Here is a 19,086-nt window from a genome sequence, read left to right as displayed (position 1 = left end):
TACTGTGTTTAATGGTTCTGGTGGTTACTATATTTCTAACAATCTGCTCTTTGCCTCTAAGATTTATTTATTAACAGCTTAGTGATAGAGCGAAGGACAAAGAGCCAGAGAGATCTTCCGTCTGCTGGTTCACTTCCCAAACGGCCACAATGGCCTAGGCTGGGCAAGGCCAAGGCCAGGAGATGGGAGCTGCACCCTGGTTTCCCACGAGGGGCCCAAGCACAGACCCCGACAGTGGCTTAACCTGCTAATAGCACTGACCCAGTTTTTGAAATTTCTAGTGCTTATTTTCGTCTACTTGTAAACAGAGCGACAGAGACAAAGATTTCACGCTGCTGGTTTACTCTCCAAATACCCACAGCAGCCAGGGCCGGGCCAGGTGGAAGTCAGGAGCCCAGGACTCCAGCCAGGTCTCCTATGTGGGTGGCGGAGGTCCAGGTGCTTCACCCATCATCTGCTGCCTCTCAGAACGCATCAGCAGGAAGCTGGATCGGAAGCAGAGTAGGTGGGGCTCAAACCAGCTCCTCCATATGGGATGCAGGCAAACGAAGCAGCAGCTTAACCCCCTGCACTAAAACACCCACCCTAACTCCAGCTTTTTTAAAAATACTGCGTTGAAATTAATTACTGAGTTTTCTGGCTTCTCGAATTTTGTGCTTGAAGCAAGTACCTCACACATCATCACAACCTAGTCCAAGCCTTGATTGCAAATACACTAAGTTTTCTATGTTTTCATAATATGAAGTACATTGATACTACCTAAAGTTGATAAGAAACAGAGGCAGGGTAGCTGGAGTTGTGGCACAGTGGGTTAAGCCACTGCTTGCGATGCCAGCATAACACACTGGAGCGGTGGTTCAAGTCCCAGCTGCTCCACTTCAGATGCAGCTCCCTGCTAACGTGCCTGAGAAGGCATAGGAAGATGGCCCAAGTCCTTGGGCCCCTGCGTTCACGTGAGAGACTTGGAAGAAGCTCCTGGCTTTGGCCTGGCCTAACCTTGGCTGTTGCGGGCCACTTGGAGAGTGAACCAGATGCAAGATCTCTGCCTCCTTGTAACTCTGCCGTTCAAATAAAAATTAATTTTATAAAAAATTTCAAAAACCAAAATTAAACTAGAGCAGACAACATAAATAAAGGCAGGTTCCCCATGACTCATTTCCCCTTCTGTCTTGGCTTGACTGTTATGGATTTTCACACAGTATTTTTCTTATTTTTTTATCTTGACTTTTGTCCTATGCAATTTTTTTTTTTAACAGGGTGAGTTAGACAGTGAGAGAGAGAGAAAGGTCTTCCTTTTTCATTGGTTCACCCCCCCAGTGGCCACTATGGCCGGCGCGCTGCACTGATCCGAAGGCAGGAGCCAGGTGCTTCTCCTGGTCTCCCATGGAGTGCAGGGCCCAAGCACTTGGGCCATCCTCCACTGCACTCCCGGGTCACAGCAGAGAGCTGGCCTGAAAGAGGGGCAACCAGGAAAGAATCCGGTGCCCCGACCAGGACTAGAACCCGGTGTGCCGGTGCCGCAGGTGGAGGATTAGCCTAGTGAGCCGCGGCGCCGGCCCTACGCATTTATTTTGATTTTTGGAATTATGGAGTTAAAGTATTGTCGTGATTACTGCATTTTCTTAGATTTTGCACCGGCGCAGGTGTTTGGCCTCGTCAGTAGGCGAGTTGGGATGCCCACTTCCCGTGATCAGAGTGCCGGGGCTCCATAGCAGATGGCAGCTTCCTGCTAACACAGTCCCTCGGAGGCAGCAGTGATGGGCTCTTCCCACCCAGTTCAGACATGGGCTGTTTGCAGCTCCTGGCTGCAGCCCACCTCTGTCCAGCCCCAGTCACTGTGGGTATAAAGGGCAGGGAACCAGCGTGTGGGAGCCCTGTCTCTGTCTCCTTCTTGGGCAGTCCACTCGTTGCCCTCATTTGGAGTTCTTCTGACAGCCATCACTTTAAAGAGCCATTTCCCTTCCCTCCGCCTGCCTGCTGGTCTGTCCCGTGTCCTGCAGGGTTTTGCTGTAACTGTCACTGCAGGCATTTACAAGTGTTTGCGCTGCTCTGTGCCTGGCAGCCCCTATGCGCGATCTGGTACAGAGCGAGGAAGCTTCCCATCCGCCTTTGCCCGTTCTGTGCCGCTTCCCCATGCCGGCTGGTTCCCTGCCCATGACCTCAGGTCCCAGATTCCTGGCCAGGAGGAACGGCTGCCACCTGGGGACTTGCCTGGGGAAGCGCGTTCGTCCCGTGGGCCCCAAGTGCCGAATCTGAACCATACAAAGGAAAAAATAAACATTTCCACGGGAAGCTAAAAAGTAAATACACTTCCTTGCTGCTCTCGGTCCCCCAAGTCCAGAGTCACCGTGACGCAGCAGAATCTGGGCCTACAGGAAATCCTCTGCACCCACTTTGGCCGGGGGCCCTGGCGGAAGCCTGTCCCCCAGCCCCTCGGATCCCATCCCAACCCCAGGCGGTTTCAGAGCCAGTTGCAGATTGGCTTGCCTCCTCTCTCTCCTCCCCAGCCGCAGCGGACCCCCGCTCCATCCCCAGGCTCCCCCTCCTCCCTAACTGCGCCAGGCTCTGGGCATGCGCCCCGCCCCCGCTGGCTCTCGGCATATAAAGGAGCCAGTACGCAACCAGCCAGCCCAGCTTAGGCTTAGCTGACGCTCCGCCCAGCTGGTGTCTCGCCGAGGCCAGGGGACAACCTGCGGCCCCGCCAGTCCGCGCCGGGTACTGCGTCTCCTGCATCTCCGCACGGGCAGCGCGCCCTGAGAGCCATGGCTGGTGAGTACGCAGGGCAGGACGCTTGCGTCACCCAGAGCAGGCCGTAGGGCCTTGGCTTGGAGTTTTGTTCAGACCAAGAAAGTGAAAGAGGCGAGGGGCCCGGGATGGGCCTGGCCCAGAGTCGGGAGAGGGGCAGCTTTCTTTGGCACGCTAGGGTGACAGAGTCTTCTTCATCTGAGCTTCACAAACGGGGTGAGGGCTTCAGACAGACTTGAACTTGGAGCCAAACATTTGCCTTCAAAACAGCAGGCGAAGTCAGTTAGCACAAGAGGCCAAATGCAGCCCCTGGTGGACGCCTCGCTTGGCCTGGGACTACTGCAAGCACATTGGAGGAAGTTGCTAACGCTGAAAATAGGTGGCTCCACTTTAAGGTGTGGGTCCCTGCCTGGTGGAGGGACCTGCATTGCCTGGACGGCTCTAATAGAGGGGCCTGCCTGGACTGAGCACCCCCCCCCCCCACACACACACAGCACAGCTCTGCCTCTTGGTGATTTCCGGTTGCCAGAACCGAGGTCTACCTCTGAAAATGGGCGCATGCGCACACTCGGAACCGCAGCTTGCTAAGGAGGTGGGGGTGGCTATTGCCACTGCAGCTGCTCGAGCCTCAGATGAGGCTGAGCAGGGGCTAGAGGCCCGGGAGTGGCTGGCAGAGGTGCACGGAAGCAATTATTCTCGCTCACCGGGCGGCGTGGCAGCTGCTGTGTTTCCGTCCACAGTGGGCCCCCCCACACCCCCCACACCACCCCACCACACCCCCCCCCCCCGCAACATTCCAAGACCTTCACGGGATGCCTCAGCCTGCAGGTGGTACCGAGTTCTGTATACACTATCTTTTCCTACACCTACATCCCTATAACGTTTAGCTTATAAATTAGACATACTGCAACATGAAGGTAGACAGATCTTCCATCCACTGGTTCACTCCCCAAATGCCCACAATAGCTAGGGCTGTCCCAGGCCAAAGCCAGGAGACCAGGAGCTTCATCTGGTCTCCCAAGGGTGGCAGGGGCCGTCATCTGCTGCCTCCCAGACACGCTAGCAGGAAGCTGGATGGGAAGTGCAGACTGGAACCAAGCACTCCGTCATGGGATGTGCGTGTCCTTAGGCAGCGGTTCAACCTGCTGCACCACAAGGCTCGCCCCAATGTATTTTTTTTTTTTTTGACAGGCAGAGTGGACAGTGAGAGAGAAGAGAGAGAGAGAAAGGTCTTCCTTTGCTGTTGGTTCACCCTCCAATGGCCGCCGCGGCCAGCGCACCGCGCTGATCCGAAGGCAGGAGCCAGGTGCTTCTCCTGGTCTCCCATGGGGTGCAGGGCCCAAGGACTCGGGCCATCTTCCAGTGCTTTCCCAGGCCATAGCAGAGAGCTGGATCGTTAGTGGAGCAGCCAGGACTCGAACTGGCACCCATATGGGATGCCGGCACTGCAGGCAGCGGCTTTACTCACTCCACCACAGCACTGGCCCCCACAGTGTATCTTTTAATTCCAATGTCTGTGCCTTTCTGAAGTCCATCTCATTTGTGTAAATGAAACATAAAGAGGGAGGGGTAAGGAGGGAAAAAGGGAGATTTGGATCTTGCAGAACGAGTTTTAGCTGTACCCAGCCAACCTTTAACGGAATCCGGAATCCGGGGCGTTGTTTGCAGAGGTTTGTAGCCCTGCACGCTTATCCCCGGGGGCATTGGAGTGTGACCAGGATGGGGCAGAAAGCCCGAAAGTGATTTGAGGGCTTGCTCTGCTGTTTCTACCAGGTGTTCCTTGGTGACTTATTCTCTGCCAAAGAGCTCAGGTGGATAATGTAACAGTAACAGGTACACTGTACAGTGGACAGTATCCCATAATGCCTTTCTCCACTTTTTTTTTCCTGCTATTACTTGCTACTGCATTGGTTGTCAGAGAAATCATGCAGCTTGGAAGAGCAGAGTTTTATCTGGAAGGTTACTAACAGTTCTGGGTTTCAGATTGGCCCAAAGGGGAAGGCAGAGAGGAGTGGGAGTGTCGGAGCCACAGCAGAGGGCAGAGGTCACTCTCCAGGGAACAGAATTCAGGTTCCATGAAGACCAAAGATTGGTGTGTTTTGTGCACCGATCTATCTCACGTGCCTGGAACAGTGTCTGGCGCGTAGCAGGTGCCCAGGGAACTGTGGTGGAGAGGCTGAGCAGATGGGTTCATGGGAGCATTAGCACTTCCGGGGGAGAAAGGAAAGGAGGCCAACAGGGACGTGGGGTGAGATCAAAGACCGGTGAGGGGACACAAAGACGGACTGGGAGCCGGTTTCACAGCGACGGACATCTGCCAGCAAAGCACAGTGCGTGGGGAGAGACGCGCCGAGCTGCGCTTGAACTGTTCACTTGAATTAGATACACCTCCCTCGTGACATGGTGACACACTGATGCGCAAGTGCCAGTACTGGGGTGGGTGTTGAGATGCTCACGTCCCATACTGGAGTACGTGGATTTGATTCCTGGCTCTGGCGCCCGACCCCAACTTCCTGCCAATGCAGACAGACCCCGGGAGGCAGAGGTGGGGCACCTGGCAGAGTTCCCACTTCCTGGCTTCCGCACCCTGCCCGGCCCCAGCGGAGATTCGGGGAGTGAACCAGAAGGGGGCTCCGTCAGTCTCTCAGCAAAACACCCAAAGATCAAACGAGGTGCTGAGGATAACGCCACCGGTCTTCCAAGGTGCGGCGGCACTGGCGGCCCCTTCAGAAGACGCTGGCTAATGGGCCACCCTGAGGCTCACGGCTGCCGCTGAGGAAGGTCCCTTACGTCTCGGTCATGCTGATGTCACCCAACCCTGGAGTAGCTATTTTGAGCCTCTCGGGAGGCAAATTCTGAGCTCTGTGCTGTCCCAGAACACAGCGCTGGTTAGGGGGCAGCAGAGGGAGGTGAGCCCTCTGGGTCCAGATGAGCCCATGAAAAATGACGTGAAATCGAGGGCCACAGGGTTACAACTTCGGGTGGTCCATCTCCCGAGGCCCCCCCTTATCTCCAGCAAATAAGTCTTGTTCGCTGCGAAGCAGCGTTCTGTGAGCTGCCTGATAAGACCATTTCTCTCAAGCTGTTTTAAGTCTCTGTAGTCCCGGTGCTGGGCTTTTCTGGGTTATGTTTGAGGGAAATGTACTATTCTAATCTGTGTCTGGTACTTCTACACTGTCAAGGTCACGGGCATGCCTGTTGTTGGGTAGCAAGCTCATTAGGAGTAAGCCATGGGAGGCTGGGACTGTGGCCAAGCAGGTTAAACGGCCGCCCATCAGCGCCAGCATCACCTATGGGCACCAATTCGATTCCCAGCTGCTCCACTTCCAATCCAGCTCCCTGCTAATATGCCTGGGAAAGCACTGGAAGATGGCCCAAGTGCTTGGGCCCCTGCATCCACATGGGAGACCCTGTTTAGGCTTGGTTTAGACCTCCTAATTTAGTCTTCCTGCACACTGTTGCCTTACAAAAGTGGCTTTGTAGATTCAAGTCAAGATGTAGGCCGCTATATAGATCGGGAGGGCCCCAGGTTCAAGGCTGAGCTGCAGGGGTTTACCTGGTGGGGAGCAGAGGCCCATGGCTTTCAGTCAGTACTCAAGTCTTTTCTGTACAGGGCCACTTCTATACCCCTGTATCTTCCTCGGATCGCGGGCTGTTCCCAGCGATGACAGGCAGAGTTCACCCTCCCGCCACCCTCACCGTGGCCTCTTCTAAACTACCAAATGCGCCGGAATGCTCCAGATCCCTCCCTGGCTGCACCAGATGCTGCCCCTAAGGCAAATCCCGCTCCCCTCCACTCTCAGTGCCTCTCAAACAAGGCCACCCCCGCCGCGGGGCCTCGCCAGAGACCTGCTGGTGATCCAAGAGATCAAATCTCGCTCGCTCAGGCCGGCATGGCCCCCGCTGACTTCATTGTTTCCCGCTCAGATGTTTCCATTTTCACAGGCCTTCAGTCTCTCAACAGCTGAGCAGAGCTGCCGCGGGTCAGCCAGCAGCCACCTGCGGCTGTGTGGGGCTCGGTGCACAGCCAGGGCCCCGAGGGCCACGTGGCCACAGCATGAGCCTGGATGTCCAGGAAAAGGGGCGGGGCAAGGGGGCATGGAAAAGTGAGTGAGTGTGGCGATTTCCAAAGAAAGAGGTTTCAACAAAAATCCCACCATTTCCTCTGTCTCCAGTAGCCTGACAACTCTAGTGCTGATCCAACCAAGCAGCCCTGGTTACGGAACTTTGAGGGACCCTGTGCCCACCCCAGGCCCAGGTGCAACTGTGGGCGCCTGGCCCAGCACCCCAGCCCCAGGGCGGCCTGCTGGCTCAGAGGTTCCAGCCGAAGCCTCTCTGATGCCCTTGGTATCAAATCTTCGTATTTTACTCCACGGGATTCCTCTGTAGGGAAGATATTGATGAAGAAGTAAGGGGTAGGAGCGGGGTAGGAGGAAGAGGAGGAGTCCCCTTGACTGAGCACCTACTGTGTGCCAGGCATTATGCTAACCCGCTTAGTGAAAGTCTCCAGTGTTCCCAACAACCTTAGGAAGCAGGTGTTCAGTGTCTTCACGCTACCAGCAATAGCAGGGCGATCGCTCTGATCTCAAAGTCCGTTCTACAGCTCCGTTTCTGCAGCTTTCAGAGAACTGCCCCTCCCAGGGGTGTGGGAGGCTGTGAGCAGGGTCACAGGCTCCCCAGGAGTGGATGGAGGCTGGGCTCAGCCTGCTGACTTGTGGCACAACTAGCTCACTGACCTTAGATTGGTGCTCTCGGGATCTGGAGGGAGCCCAGGGGTGCCCAGGGGAGGGAAACCATCAGGCTGTGGGCAAAGCAGGAGCAGAGAGCAGTCCCGCCTGGAAAGCTCCCCCAGCTCTGCAGGGGTGAAGCGTGCAGGTGCGAGAAGCAACAGCTGGGTCCCAGGGGGCTCCGGCCTGTGCTACCTCTTCCTGAGTCAGCTCAGGCCATTGCGGCCATTTGGGGAGTGAACCAGTGGAAGGAAGGCCTCTGTCTCTCCTCTCTCTCTAACTCTGCCTTTCAAATAAAATAAATTAATCTTAAGAAAGAAAAAAAAAAAAAAAAAGAGCAAGCTGTGGAGGTCCAGCCCAGCTGGTTTCCTTGTTTACCGAGTCAGGAAATCCCTGTAACACTGATGAGAAGTCCACAGAAGGAAGGCGACAGAGCAGGAGTCCCTCAGACACTGAGAGCAACGCAAAGGTCATTGGCAACGGAGCCACCAGGACTTCAGCCCCCGGCGTGGATGCACTGAGAGGAAGCAGGGTGTGAGTTTGGTGAAGCCAGCCTCCCCCTTTCCCAGCCTGCCACAGCGCAGAAGTCACTTCAGTGGCATTTCGGGCATCAGCCAGTACAAACGCCACTGACTCTCAAAGAGGCTGGGACCGGGGCCCAAGCCTGTCAAACCTGCACTTGGCCTGAGCCTGGGGCCCCTGCACCAGGGGGGCCAGGGATGCAAGCAGGAGGGGCCCGGGGCCCACGCGGCCGCTTGCACAAATCTTAGTTACCTGGAGCTCTTCCAACAGGACCGAGCCGTCCAGGTAGCCTCCCTCCCAGGGCAGGACGTCCCAGGAGCAGTGGCTGGGTCATCCCCCTTCTCCGGCCCTTCCCCACACAGCTGCGCACTGTGGCTTGCATTTGGGTCGGAGTTACCCCAGCTGCCTACTCACCGTGTGGGCACTGCTTAGCTCTCGGGCGCCTCCGGGTTCTCCCGCATCGGGGTGGGACCCCGCGTGTCCCAGCCCCACCGAGCGGTGTCTCAGAGCACCCACATTGAGGCCGTTTGTTAAGGACGGCAGTTTATCCGTCACAGCTCTGGAGAGTGGGCAGCTCCGGGTCAAGGCTCCCAGGGGTTCCGCTCTGCAGAGAGGCAGGTGGGACGGTGAGCCGGCGCACACCTAATGCAGCCGCCGCTGGGGGCGCCTTGAGCACGTTAGTGAGGAGCGAGGCTCATGGCCTCATGGCCTTGCCAGGGCCCCTCCTCCTGACAGTAAATACCTTGGCAACACCTGAGCTGCCACAGGGACGTGCCCAGCACAGGTGGTCCCGGTGCTGGGAGAAGACCACGGCCCGTGCTGTGGCTGCGCAGTGAAGCTCCGGGCCTGGCCTCCGCATCCACTTGGGCAGCCCAGAGAGAGCCCCCCCCCACCGCGCTTGTCCCCTCTCCTGTGGTGGCCCCTCATGCCAGTCTACATACAGGCGTATGCACATCCCTCCCTTCCTTTTAAATAAAAATAGATTGACCTACGCTTGCGCTTGCGTCTTGTTAATAATGTGTCGAGGAGACCCTCCTGGGTTTCTTGCTAATGGCTTATTATCCTGTCCTGTGGATGTAGCCACAATTGATTAAAATGGTCCCCATAAACAACCATCTCACTTATGCCAATCAAGAGTGGTGTGGGATGCAATCCTTGCGCCCGTATCCTGATGCCTTTACTCTGTAGGGCACACTCCCCCAAACTGCAACGATGGAGCAAAGCTGAATGTGCCTTGAACAGCGTTTAAAAAGATTTATTCATTAGGCCAGTGCTGTGGGTAAAGCTGCCACCTGCAGCGCCGGCATCCCATATGGCCGCCGGTTCAAGACCTGGTTGCTCCCCTTCCAATCCAGTTCTCTGCTATGGCCTGGGAAAGCAGTAGAAGATGGCCCAAGACCTTGGGCCCCTGCAGCTGCATGGGAGACCCTGGAGGAAGCTCCTAGCTCCTGGCTTTGGATCGGTGCAGCTCCAGCTGTTGCAGCCAATTGGGGAGTGAACCTGTGGAAGGAAGACCTCTCTCTCTCTGCCTCTGCCTCTCTGTCACTCTGCCTTTCAAATATATATATATATGTATATATGTATATATAAATAAATAAACCCTCTGAAATCCAAAACACTTCTGGCTCCAAGCGTTTTGGATACGGGCCACTCGGCAGGTAATGGCCTTGGTCCATGTGCCTGTGTCTGTCCACAGTCAGGAAAGCACTGATCGTCCTGGCCCATGCCGAGAGGACGTCCTTCAACTATGCCATGAAGGAGGCCGCCGTGGAGGCCTTGAAGAGGACAGGCTGGGGGGTGGCCGAGTCGGACCTGTACGCCATGAACTTCAACCCCGTCCTTTCCAGGAAGGACATCACAGGTGCGAGCCCTGCCTCCCCTGCACTTCTTGGGGGCCGTCCTTGCCCGCGGGTGCCTGGGCCTCAGCCTCTCTTTCCCCTGTGTGCAGGCAAGCTGAAGGACCCCGAGAACTTCCAGTACCCTGCCGAGTCCACTCTGGCTTACAAGGAAGGCCGGCTGAGCCCGGACATCGTGGCCGAGCAGAAGAAGCTGGAGGCCGCAGACCTGGTGATATTTCAGGTAGGGGAGGACGGGACAGCAGACGGGGTGTCGGGGACAGCGAGTTCTCCGTAGGCTCGCCCTGTCAACGGATGAGCCCTGGCCTCCTGGGAAAGTCACTCCCCACCACCGTCTGCAAACAGGGCCGGTGGCGTCAAGGCGCGGGATCCCGCAGGTTTGCAGGTGTGTTGCTCCTCGCGTGCACAAGAACACCTGCAAAGGAGCACGTGGAGGTCTCGAGCTCTTCCCCCAGGTGCCTGACCTCCCTGTCCAGCGGGGGCTCCTGCTGGATGCTCAGGGTGTGTGCAGAGCTGGTGGGGCGAAGCCGGGGACGCTGGCTTCCGGGCTGTGGGACCACGGCCCTCGTCCTCCCGCTGTGGAACTCTGTGTGCTCGTCAGCGTCCTGCCTCCCCGTGCTGGGCTGCAGGCAGCGCCTTTGCTGTCGCCAGCTCCACCGACCAGGGACTGTCATGACCCTGGAGGTCCGCGACGAGGGGCTACAGGCTGTTCCTTCAGCTGCAGAGCGACCTGTCCTTAAAGTCCTCTATTCTGCCTCCTCGCCCCCGGCCTGTGGTGCCCCACGGGACGCCTGCTGGATCCCCATTTTCAACAGCTTCTTACCCTGGTGTAGCCATGGCAGCAGCAGCTCTGTCCTCTTGCCAGAATCAGTGCGTTTCAAAGTGGGAAAGGACCTTGGTGTTCTTCACACGTGGCCGCTGTCTGATGTACACGCTTGCTTCCCTGTCAGTACAGCTGTGCAGGTGGTACACGGCTAAGCCGCGCCGCACGCAAGGGCAGTGGAGGCACTGCAGACTCTGTGTACTCTGACAGCTTCCTAGCAGGTGGCAGGAAAAGGCTCATCCTGGCAAAGTCATTGCACCGTGATCGTCTTTCCACATGAAAATAAAATGTTGGCCGGCGCCGCAGCTCACTAGGCTAATACTCCGCCTGCGGCGCCGGCACCCCAGGTTCTAGTCCCAGTTGCTGCTCTTCCAGTCCAGCTCTCTGCTGTGGCCTGTGAAGGCAGTGGAGGATGGCCCAAGTGCTTGGGCCCTGCACCCCATGGGAGACCAGGAGAAGCACCTGGCTCCTGCCTTTGGATCGGTGCAGTGCGCCGGCCGCAGTGCGCCGGCTGTAGCGGCCATTTGGGGGTGAACCAATGGAAGGAAGACCTTTCTCTCCATCTCTCTCTCTCACTGTCTAACTCTGCCTGTCAAATAAGTTTAAAAAAAGAAATGTGCAGTCCCGCGAAGCCACCTGCTTGTGCTTCTGAGTTCTGTCCACTGTAAATGCAAGTCAGACCGTTTCCTCTTCAGTGAGTTCGTTCCTCCTAAAGGGCTGGACAAAGGCCCGGAGAAGGGAGCTCCCCTGCCGTGACGTCATGGGCAGCAGCCCAGCACCCTGCTCCGCCGTCTGAGCTGGGCGCCCCGGATCTGACCTCCGTGCTGTCTCTGTGCCACAGTTCCCGCTGCAGTGGTTTGGAGTCCCTGCCATTCTGAAGGGCTGGTACGAGCGAGTGCTCATCGGGGAGTTCGCCTACACGTACGCCTCCATGTATGACAAGGGGCCCTTCCGGGTAGGTGGACGACGCCGTGTTCTCCAGGGGTGGGTTCTGGGTAGATTCTGTTCGGGGCACAGCTTTGAGCATGAATAGGTACTAAAGGCGAGGCTCTGGGTCCTTTGAGAGAGAGGCATGATCAAGGTTTTTGGATGACATGATTGGCATTTGGTCTGAAGTACCCCAGGAACAACAAGCAGGGAGAGGGGATAGATAAAATTAGAACGGCAGGCAGTGTGGCGCGGTGGCTAAAGTTGCTCCATGGGATGCCCACGTCGCATCTCGGAGTGCCTGGTTCGAGTCCCAGCTCCTCTGCTTCCAATCCAGCTTCCTGCTAATGCACACCCCGGGAGGCAGCAGGTGATGGCCCAACTCCTTGGGTTTCTGCCACCTGTGGGAGACCCAGATTGAGTTCTGGGCTACCTGGCCCAGACCTAACTGCTGAGGGTGTGGGGGAAGTGCAGCAGAGGATGATATCTGTGTCTGCCTTTCAAGTGGAATGTTTACGAATACGAGAGTGGCAGAACACTGAGAGGTGGAGCTGGCTGACGGATGTGTCATTGCACTACTTTCTCCTCTTTGTGTGTGTTTGAAATTTTCCATATTAAAAGAAAATCTTTGGGTTTTTTTTGAGCCCTAAATATTGTACATGAAAGCTTTTCAGACCTCTTATTTTATTTTATTTATTTTTTATTTTCTTGACAGAGTGGACAGTGAGAGAGACAGAGAGAAAGGTCTTCCTTTGCCGTTGGTTCACCCTCCAATGGCCACCGCGGCCGGCGCGCTGCGCTGATCCGAAGGCTTCTCCTGGTCTCCCATGCAGGTGCAGGGCCCAAGCACTTGGGCCATCCTCCACTGCACTCCCGAGCCACAGCAGAGAGCTGGCCTGGAAGAGGGGCAACCAGGACAGAATCCGGCGCCCCGACCAGGACTAGAACCCGGTGTGTCAGTGCCGCAGGTGGAGGATTAGCCTAGTGAGCCGCGGCACCGGCTGACCTCTTATTTTATTTTTAAAAGATTTATTTTATTTATGTGAAAGGCAGAGTGACAGAGAAAAAGGAAGACAGAGAGAGAAAGAAATTTCCATCCCGCTGGTTCACTCCCCAGATGGCTGCCGCGGCCGGGGCTGGACTGGCCCAGGAGCCAGGAGCTCCATCTAGGTGGTAAGGACTCTGGCACTTGCTAGGTCCGTTAGCGGGACTCAGCACAGCGGGGACTACTCCATCTGGAGCTTAGACAGGGGGCGCCACAGGCCAGCGCCCCTCTTATGCAGGTCTTACCCTCAGCCATGTCCAGAAGCAGTGGGGAAAGGCGGAAACACACCGCACACAGCTAATCCAGCTCAGCAGCCGGCAGCCGCACTGCTGTTGGTTACTGCGCCAGCCGTGACTGACTGGCCTGAGCGGGAGTGTGGCAGCCTTGGCGTGCCCGGGCTCCTGTCTGTGGACCACGTGGGCTGCTGCTTGTGCAGGCTCTTCCTGTGCAGCTCAGGGGGCTCCAGCGGGAAGGGAAGCAGCAGATCCGGAGGCCTGGTGCGCTGCCCTCCGTGGGCTGTCCCGTTAGCGCCCTGTCCCCGGGAGACGCGAGTGCCGTGAATGACGCTGGTATTTCCTTTGTAGAAGAAGAAGGCTCTGCTTTCCATCACCATGGGAGGCAGCGGCTCCATGTACTCTCTCCAGGGTATCCACGGGGACATGAATATCATTCTCTGGCCAATTCAGGTACGCGGTTCAGCAGAGTTCATTAACTGGGCTTTCTGTGGGGTCTCAAGTCTCCAGACAGCGGCCCGAACACCACAGTGAGGGTGCTGATGGAGGCAGGGTCACGAGGCAGAGCCACAGGGGGCTGCCTGTCTGTCTCCCCAGGCCCCCGCCGTTACAGCCTACACACATGGGCGCACGTGGGCAAGGGCTCCCGCAGGTGAGCCTCGCTCTGTGCAGCCTCAGGCCCTGCTTCTCTGGACGCTGGCCTGACGTCACTCTCCAGTCTTCCAGGCCTTCTCCAACTGGCCAAGACGGTCTCACGGGTTCTCTTAGGACCCAAGACAACTTCAGAAACAGTGGTCGAATCCAGCCAGTTGGTAGAGACGCATAAAACTGCAGTCTGGGGTGGGCTTTCTGGTGGGCGCTCAAGATAATCTTTCTGAAGGAAGGAAGAGGCTGGCGGGAAGCATCATTTCTGAGGACTTGTTAAGGAGCGGAGAGGCAGCGAAATGCGCATCTGTGAGCCTTGGCACGAGGCCCTCCCTGGGCGCTTTTGGCAGAGAATCCAGGCTGGCACAGATTCAAGGTTTTCTCAGTTGCAGAAGCGCCCAGCTGAATAGACTCAAACAGGCAACAGCCAGGTAGAGAGGGCAGGAGGAGAGAGGACACAGCCGTGAGCTGACCCCCAGAGAGCCGAGGCTGCCTCACTGGAGTCTTGTTGGGAAGCCCCGCCCTTGAACTCCTGTTGCTTGTCCGCAAGCCCAGCGACGTGGGGTTGATTCTGTGACTTACCCCTGCGCTTTGTGTCTCCCCAGAGTGGCATTCTGCACTTCTGTGGATTCCAAGTCCTGGAACCTCAGCTCACATACAGCATCGGGCACACTCCAGAGGACGCCCGGATCCAGATCCTGCAGCGATGGAAGGAGCGCCTGGAGAGTATTTGGGATGAGACTCCTCTGTATTTTCCTCCAAGCAGCCTTTTTGACCTAAACGTCCAGGCAGGGTTCTTAATGAAAAAAGAGGTGCAAGATGAGCAGAAAAACAAGGCAGTTGGCCTCTCTGTGGGCCATCACTTGGGCAAATCCATCCCAACTGACAACCAGATCAAAGCCAGAAAATAAGATCTCTAAGATTTGATCAGGCCTCCCTACTTGCTTCAGTGCTTCTGATTGGGGTTTTCTTATCCCATGAGAAATGAGTAGCAGGGGCTGGTGCTGGCACAGCAGGTTAAAGCTCTGGCCTGAAGTGCCAGCATCCCATGTGGACACTGGTGTGAGTCCCGGCTGCTCCACTTCAGTTCCAGCCCTCTGCTATGGCCTGGGAAAGCAGTGGATGACGACCCAAGTGCTTGGGCCCTTGCACCTACGTGGGGGGCCCAGAGGAAGCTCCTGGCTCCTGGCTTCGGATTGGCTTAGCTCCGGCCTCTGCAACCATTTGGGGAGTGAACCAGTAGAGGGAGACCTCTCTCTCTACCTCTCTATGTAACTGTCTTTCAAATAAATAAATCTTTCAAATAAATAAATCTTTAACAAAAATGACTAGGAGAAGTAACATCCTCTATTCACATTTTGCAGCACTTTAATTTTATTGCTAAATGAAACATGATTAGGTTGTTGTCATGACATAGAAACAAAATCTGATTAGGCTCAAGAGGCCATTTTAGGACATATGTCAGGGAAAGGCATGAAGGACGCTAGAAGGTATTCTTTAGGGTCATCCATAAGTTTAATTTTTTTTCTATGTTAAGATACAAGCAAAACTTCCTTTTTTAACAAGGTAGGCAGCTCCACCAGTGTTAACATTTCCCAAATGCTTCCAAGTCTCTCCAGCTCTGCTCCCAGCCCCCGTGGTTTGTCCCCAACAGTGGAACATCTTGTCACACCACCGATTGAAGCAAAACAGCACAACATGCTGCCGCTTCACCCGAAAGCGGTGCTTTTGGCTCTGCCAATTCTGGACGGCTCGATGGGTCATTAGCAAAGGCCCACTGAGTGCTTTTAAAAGGGGGGACATAAGTTTAATTTTTTAAAAATTAAACTTTATCTGAGAGGCAGAATGTGAGATCGCCTATCCGCTGGGTCACTGCCCAGATGCCTACATCAGCCAGGACTGGGCTGGGCTGCAGTCCATGCTGGAAATCAATCCAAGTCTCTCACTCGGGAGGAGGAGCCCAACCCCTTGAGCAGTCCTCTCCCGCTGCCTTCTGGCACCCATGCTGGCAGGAAGCTGCGCCAGGAATTGAACCCGGGTAGTACTCCAATAGGAGTTGCCCTGGATTCTTTGTTTTTAGGGCTAAATTTTTAGGACTAACTCTGGCTAGAGAGCATCCAATTCTCCGATGACCTATTTTAATTACCTCTCTGTGGTTTATGGCAGAAGGGAATTGCTCAAAGAAATGACGGAATCCATCAGACCTAAGGGACTTGTTTGGTCGTTAGTAATCTAATGCTTGTTTGTGAAACATATTTGTTTCAATTACTACCCAGTGACTAATATTCCTGATATGAGGATTACTCTAACTTCAGCTTGCCTTGTTTGTATAGAGCTCACACAGATCCCCTGAAATGAATAACTACGATCTCTTTACCTCACTTCAATCTTTTTAAATAAGAGATTCATTTATTTTATTTATTTGAAAGGCATTGAGAGAGGGAATCATCTTTCTGCTAGGTCACTTAGCAAATGCCTACAACAGCGGAGGCAGGTCAAGCTGAAGCCAAGAGCCAGGAACTCCACCTGGATCTCCCATGTGGGTTGCAAGAACCCAAGTACTAGCGCCATCATCTGCTTCCTCCCAGGCACGTTAGCAGGAAGCTGTATCAGAAGTGCGGAGTAGCTGGGACATGAGCCAGGCACTCCAAAATGGGATGTGGGCATCACAAGTGGCGGCTTAACCCACTGAGTCACAATGCCCACCCCTCAATTTTCTAATTGCCGGAGTAAGCCAACATATCTACACCCTACAAGTGCTACATGAATTCAGGAAAAGCAACCTTAAATATTTAAAGTTTTCCCCCTAAACTAACCTTATTTGTGAGCTATACAAACTTCTGAAAGGCTGTTTTCTGTATTATTGCTAAACTGACGACTTTGCTTTGAAGGCTGTATTTTGGCCTCAGAATTTTAGGATGAAATTCTAAGCCCAGAGTTTTAGTAACTTTAAAAAAATTTTTTTTTAAATTTTTTTTTTGACAGGCAGAGTTAGACAGTGAGAGAGAGAGAGAGAGAGACGAGAGAAAGGTCTTCCTTCCGTTGGTTCACCCCCCAAGTGGCTGCTACGGCCAGCGTGCTGCGCCGATCCAAAGCCAGGAGCCAGGTGCTTCCTCCTGGTCTCCCATGCGGGTGCAGGGCCCAAGCACTTGGGCCATCTTCCACTGCCTTCCCGGGCCACAGCAGAGAGCTGGACTGGAAGAGGGGCAACCAGGACAGGATCCGGCGCCCCAACCAGGACTAGAACCCAGGGTGCCGGCACCACAGGCGGAGGATTAGCCTAGTGAGCCATGGTGCCAGCCGAGTTTTAGTAACTTTGAACAATTTTGTCATAGCATTCTGATTTTTGTTTAAATTCTTGAAGTACCTCTTTTCACACTGTTGGTCTAATAATCCAAATAGAATGTAAGACTGCCCTCTTGTGGTGCATGCATGCAAAAAAGTAAGAGAAATGTTGCTAAGCAAGGTTCCTGCAAACCGCAAACAGCTCACAGGAGAACCTCATTCACAGATGCTGGCTGCTGGCTGGCACTGGCTCTCTTCTCTAAACAATATCCACGGTAGCAGATGGCTGGGTGTTCCGGTCTGAAAATGTTTTTGTTGTCTTCTTCATGGTGATTTTGTATAAATTTCTGAAAGTTTCAAATTAAATAAACAAAATCTAAATAAATATAGGACCATGCTCATTGGTATCAGTGACACTAGTGACATCAGCATTCGGGCAAAAGCAGAATCTGCTGGAAGATGGGATCAGAGAATTAAGTATTAAATTACAGGCCACAGACCCACAGGTATATGGTTCGAGAACTTGCTCAACAGGGCTGCTTTACACTGAATGGTAATGGGACAACCTATTCAGATCCTCCCACAAACTTAAAATAGAGCCAGGAAAGGGGTGGGCAGTTGGTGCACTGCATAGGATGCCACTTGGGTTACCCACATCCTACACTGAAGTGCCTTGGTTTGAGTCTTGCTACACTTGGACCTCCAGCTTCCTGTAGGTCCATGGGAGGCGGCAGTAATGGTTCAACATGCCTGCCACCCACATAGGAAACCTGGATTGAGTTCCTGGCTCCTGGCTTGGGCATTTGGGGGAGTAAATCAGAAGATGGGACATCTCTGTCTTTGCCTTGCAAATTTGAGAGCCAGAGAATAGAGCAGTATAGAAATCAAGAAAAATGTGGGGCCGGCGCTGTGGCACAGCGGGTTAATGCCCTGGCCTGAAGCGCCGGCATCTCATATGGGCGCCGGTTCAAGTCTCGGCTGCTCCTCTTCCCATCCAGCTCTCTGCTATTATTGAAGAAGCTCCTGGCTCCTGATCGGTGCAGTTCTGGCAGTTGCGGCCAATTGGGGAGTGAACCATCGGATGGAAGACCTTTCTCTCCCTCTCTCTCTCTCTCTCCTTTCTCTGTGTAACTCTGACTTTCAAATAAATAAATAAATAAATCTTTTAAAAAAATCAAGAAAAACGTAAATGTAAATGCCCTCAGGACAATACGTATGCCCTGATTTATCCAATCACTGGGCCTGGAAGTTGGACTGGGAATACAATGAAGAAAGCCAAGTACCTGCCCTCATAGCACTTAGATTTTAATGTAAATGTGATAAGAGACAAGCTAACTTACTTATCTGAAAGTCCAGATTAGAGATGAGCTTCCATCTGCTGATTCATCCCCCAGATGGCTTCAGTGGTCCAGGCTAGGCAGGCCAAAGCCTGGAGCCAGGAGCTTCTTCAGTGTCTTCCACAAGCACTTGCGCCATCTCCTGCTGCTTTTCCCAGGCACATTAGCAGGGAGCTGGATCAGAAGTGGAGCAGCCGGGACTCCAACTGGCACCCATATGGGTTGCTGGCACTGGAGGCAGTTTCCCAGCTAGGTCACGCTGGCCCCTCCGTGAACTTTTTGAAGCCCCCTTATGTATGGTATTTTAAGTGACTATTCATTTAGGGGTATGCATGGGATGTCAAAAATTGCCACTGTTTCTTAGTCAATAGTCTCTATCTGATAAAGTATAAGCATCCTATCAAAACCAGCATCTCAAGATGAGTGCTCTGCATAGCAGCTAACACACCACTTGGGACACTCACATCCCTCATCAGAGTGTCTGGGTTCGAGTCCTGGCTCTGCTTCTGGTTCCAGTTTTCTGCTAATGTGAACCCTGGGAGGAAGCAGGTGATAGCCCAAGTAGTTCGGTCATTGCCACCCACATGGTAGACCTGGGTTGAGTTTCTGGCTCCCGGCTTTTGCCTAGCCTTGCCCACACTCTGTCTTTCAAGTAAATAAAAAGTAACACCATCTCTTTTTTTTTTTTTTTTTTAAAGATTTATTTATTTGAAAGGCAGAATTACAGAGAGGCCGGGGGCGGAGAGGAAGAGAGGTGGTCTGTCCTCTGGTTGCAAATGGCTGCAATGGCCAGAGCTGCACCAATCTGAAGCCAGGAGCCAGGAGCTTCTTTCAGGTCTTCCACGCAGGTGCAGAGGCCCAAGGACTTGGGCCATCTTATACTGCTCTCCCAAGCCATAGCAGAGAGCTGGATAGGAAGTGGAGCAGCCAGGACTCAAACT

At 54.3% G+C, this 19,086-nt stretch overlaps 1 protein-coding gene and 1 non-coding gene across 3 annotated transcripts; one reads left to right on the top strand and one right to left on the bottom strand.

The window, feature by feature from the left end:
• The first annotated feature begins 2,627 nt into the window (after positions 1-2,627).
• Positions 2,628-17,193, top strand: NQO1 (NAD(P)H quinone dehydrogenase 1). 2 transcript variants are annotated; one of them, XM_002711667.6, is made up of 6 exons: positions 2,628-2,769; positions 9,691-9,855; positions 9,943-10,073; positions 11,515-11,628; positions 13,230-13,331; positions 14,129-17,193. In XM_002711667.6, the coding sequence occupies exons 1-6, from the start codon at positions 2,763-2,765 to the stop codon at positions 14,432-14,434; spliced, it is 825 nt and encodes a 274-aa protein (XP_002711713.1). In that variant the 5' UTR covers positions 2,628-2,762; the 3' UTR covers positions 14,435-17,193. The 2 variants fall into 2 exon arrangements, with proteins under 2 accessions (XP_002711713.1, XP_069918772.1); XM_070062671.2 differs by lacking the exon at positions 11,515-11,628.
• Positions 15,185-15,320, bottom strand: LOC127491426 (small nucleolar RNA SNORA21). The gene has a single exon (XR_007920086.1). It is a non-coding gene; the product is annotated as a small nucleolar RNA SNORA21 (small nucleolar RNA).
• Positions 17,194-19,086: the final 1,893 nt, after the last annotated feature.

The sequence above is a fragment of the Oryctolagus cuniculus genome, chromosome 18 (assembly GCF_051225735.1).
Source record: "Oryctolagus cuniculus isolate XC-2025 breed Fujian yellow rabbit chromosome 18, ASM5122573v1, whole genome shotgun sequence".
Classification (NCBI taxonomy): Eukaryota; Metazoa; Chordata; class Mammalia; order Lagomorpha; family Leporidae; genus Oryctolagus; species Oryctolagus cuniculus.
The sequence above is the reverse complement of the archived record's forward strand: the minus strand, read 5'-3'. Positions and strand labels throughout refer to the sequence as shown.

Excerpts from the sequence above, each read along its gene's own strand:
- NQO1 (XM_002711667.6), top strand. Across the intron at positions 11,629-13,229 it reads ATGACAAGGGGCCCTTCCGG|AAGAAGAAGGCTCTGCTTTC; the intron begins GTAGGTGGACGA and ends TTTCCTTTGTAG. Across the intron at positions 13,332-14,128 it reads TCATTCTCTGGCCAATTCAG|AGTGGCATTCTGCACTTCTG; the intron begins GTACGCGGTTCA and ends GTGTCTCCCCAG.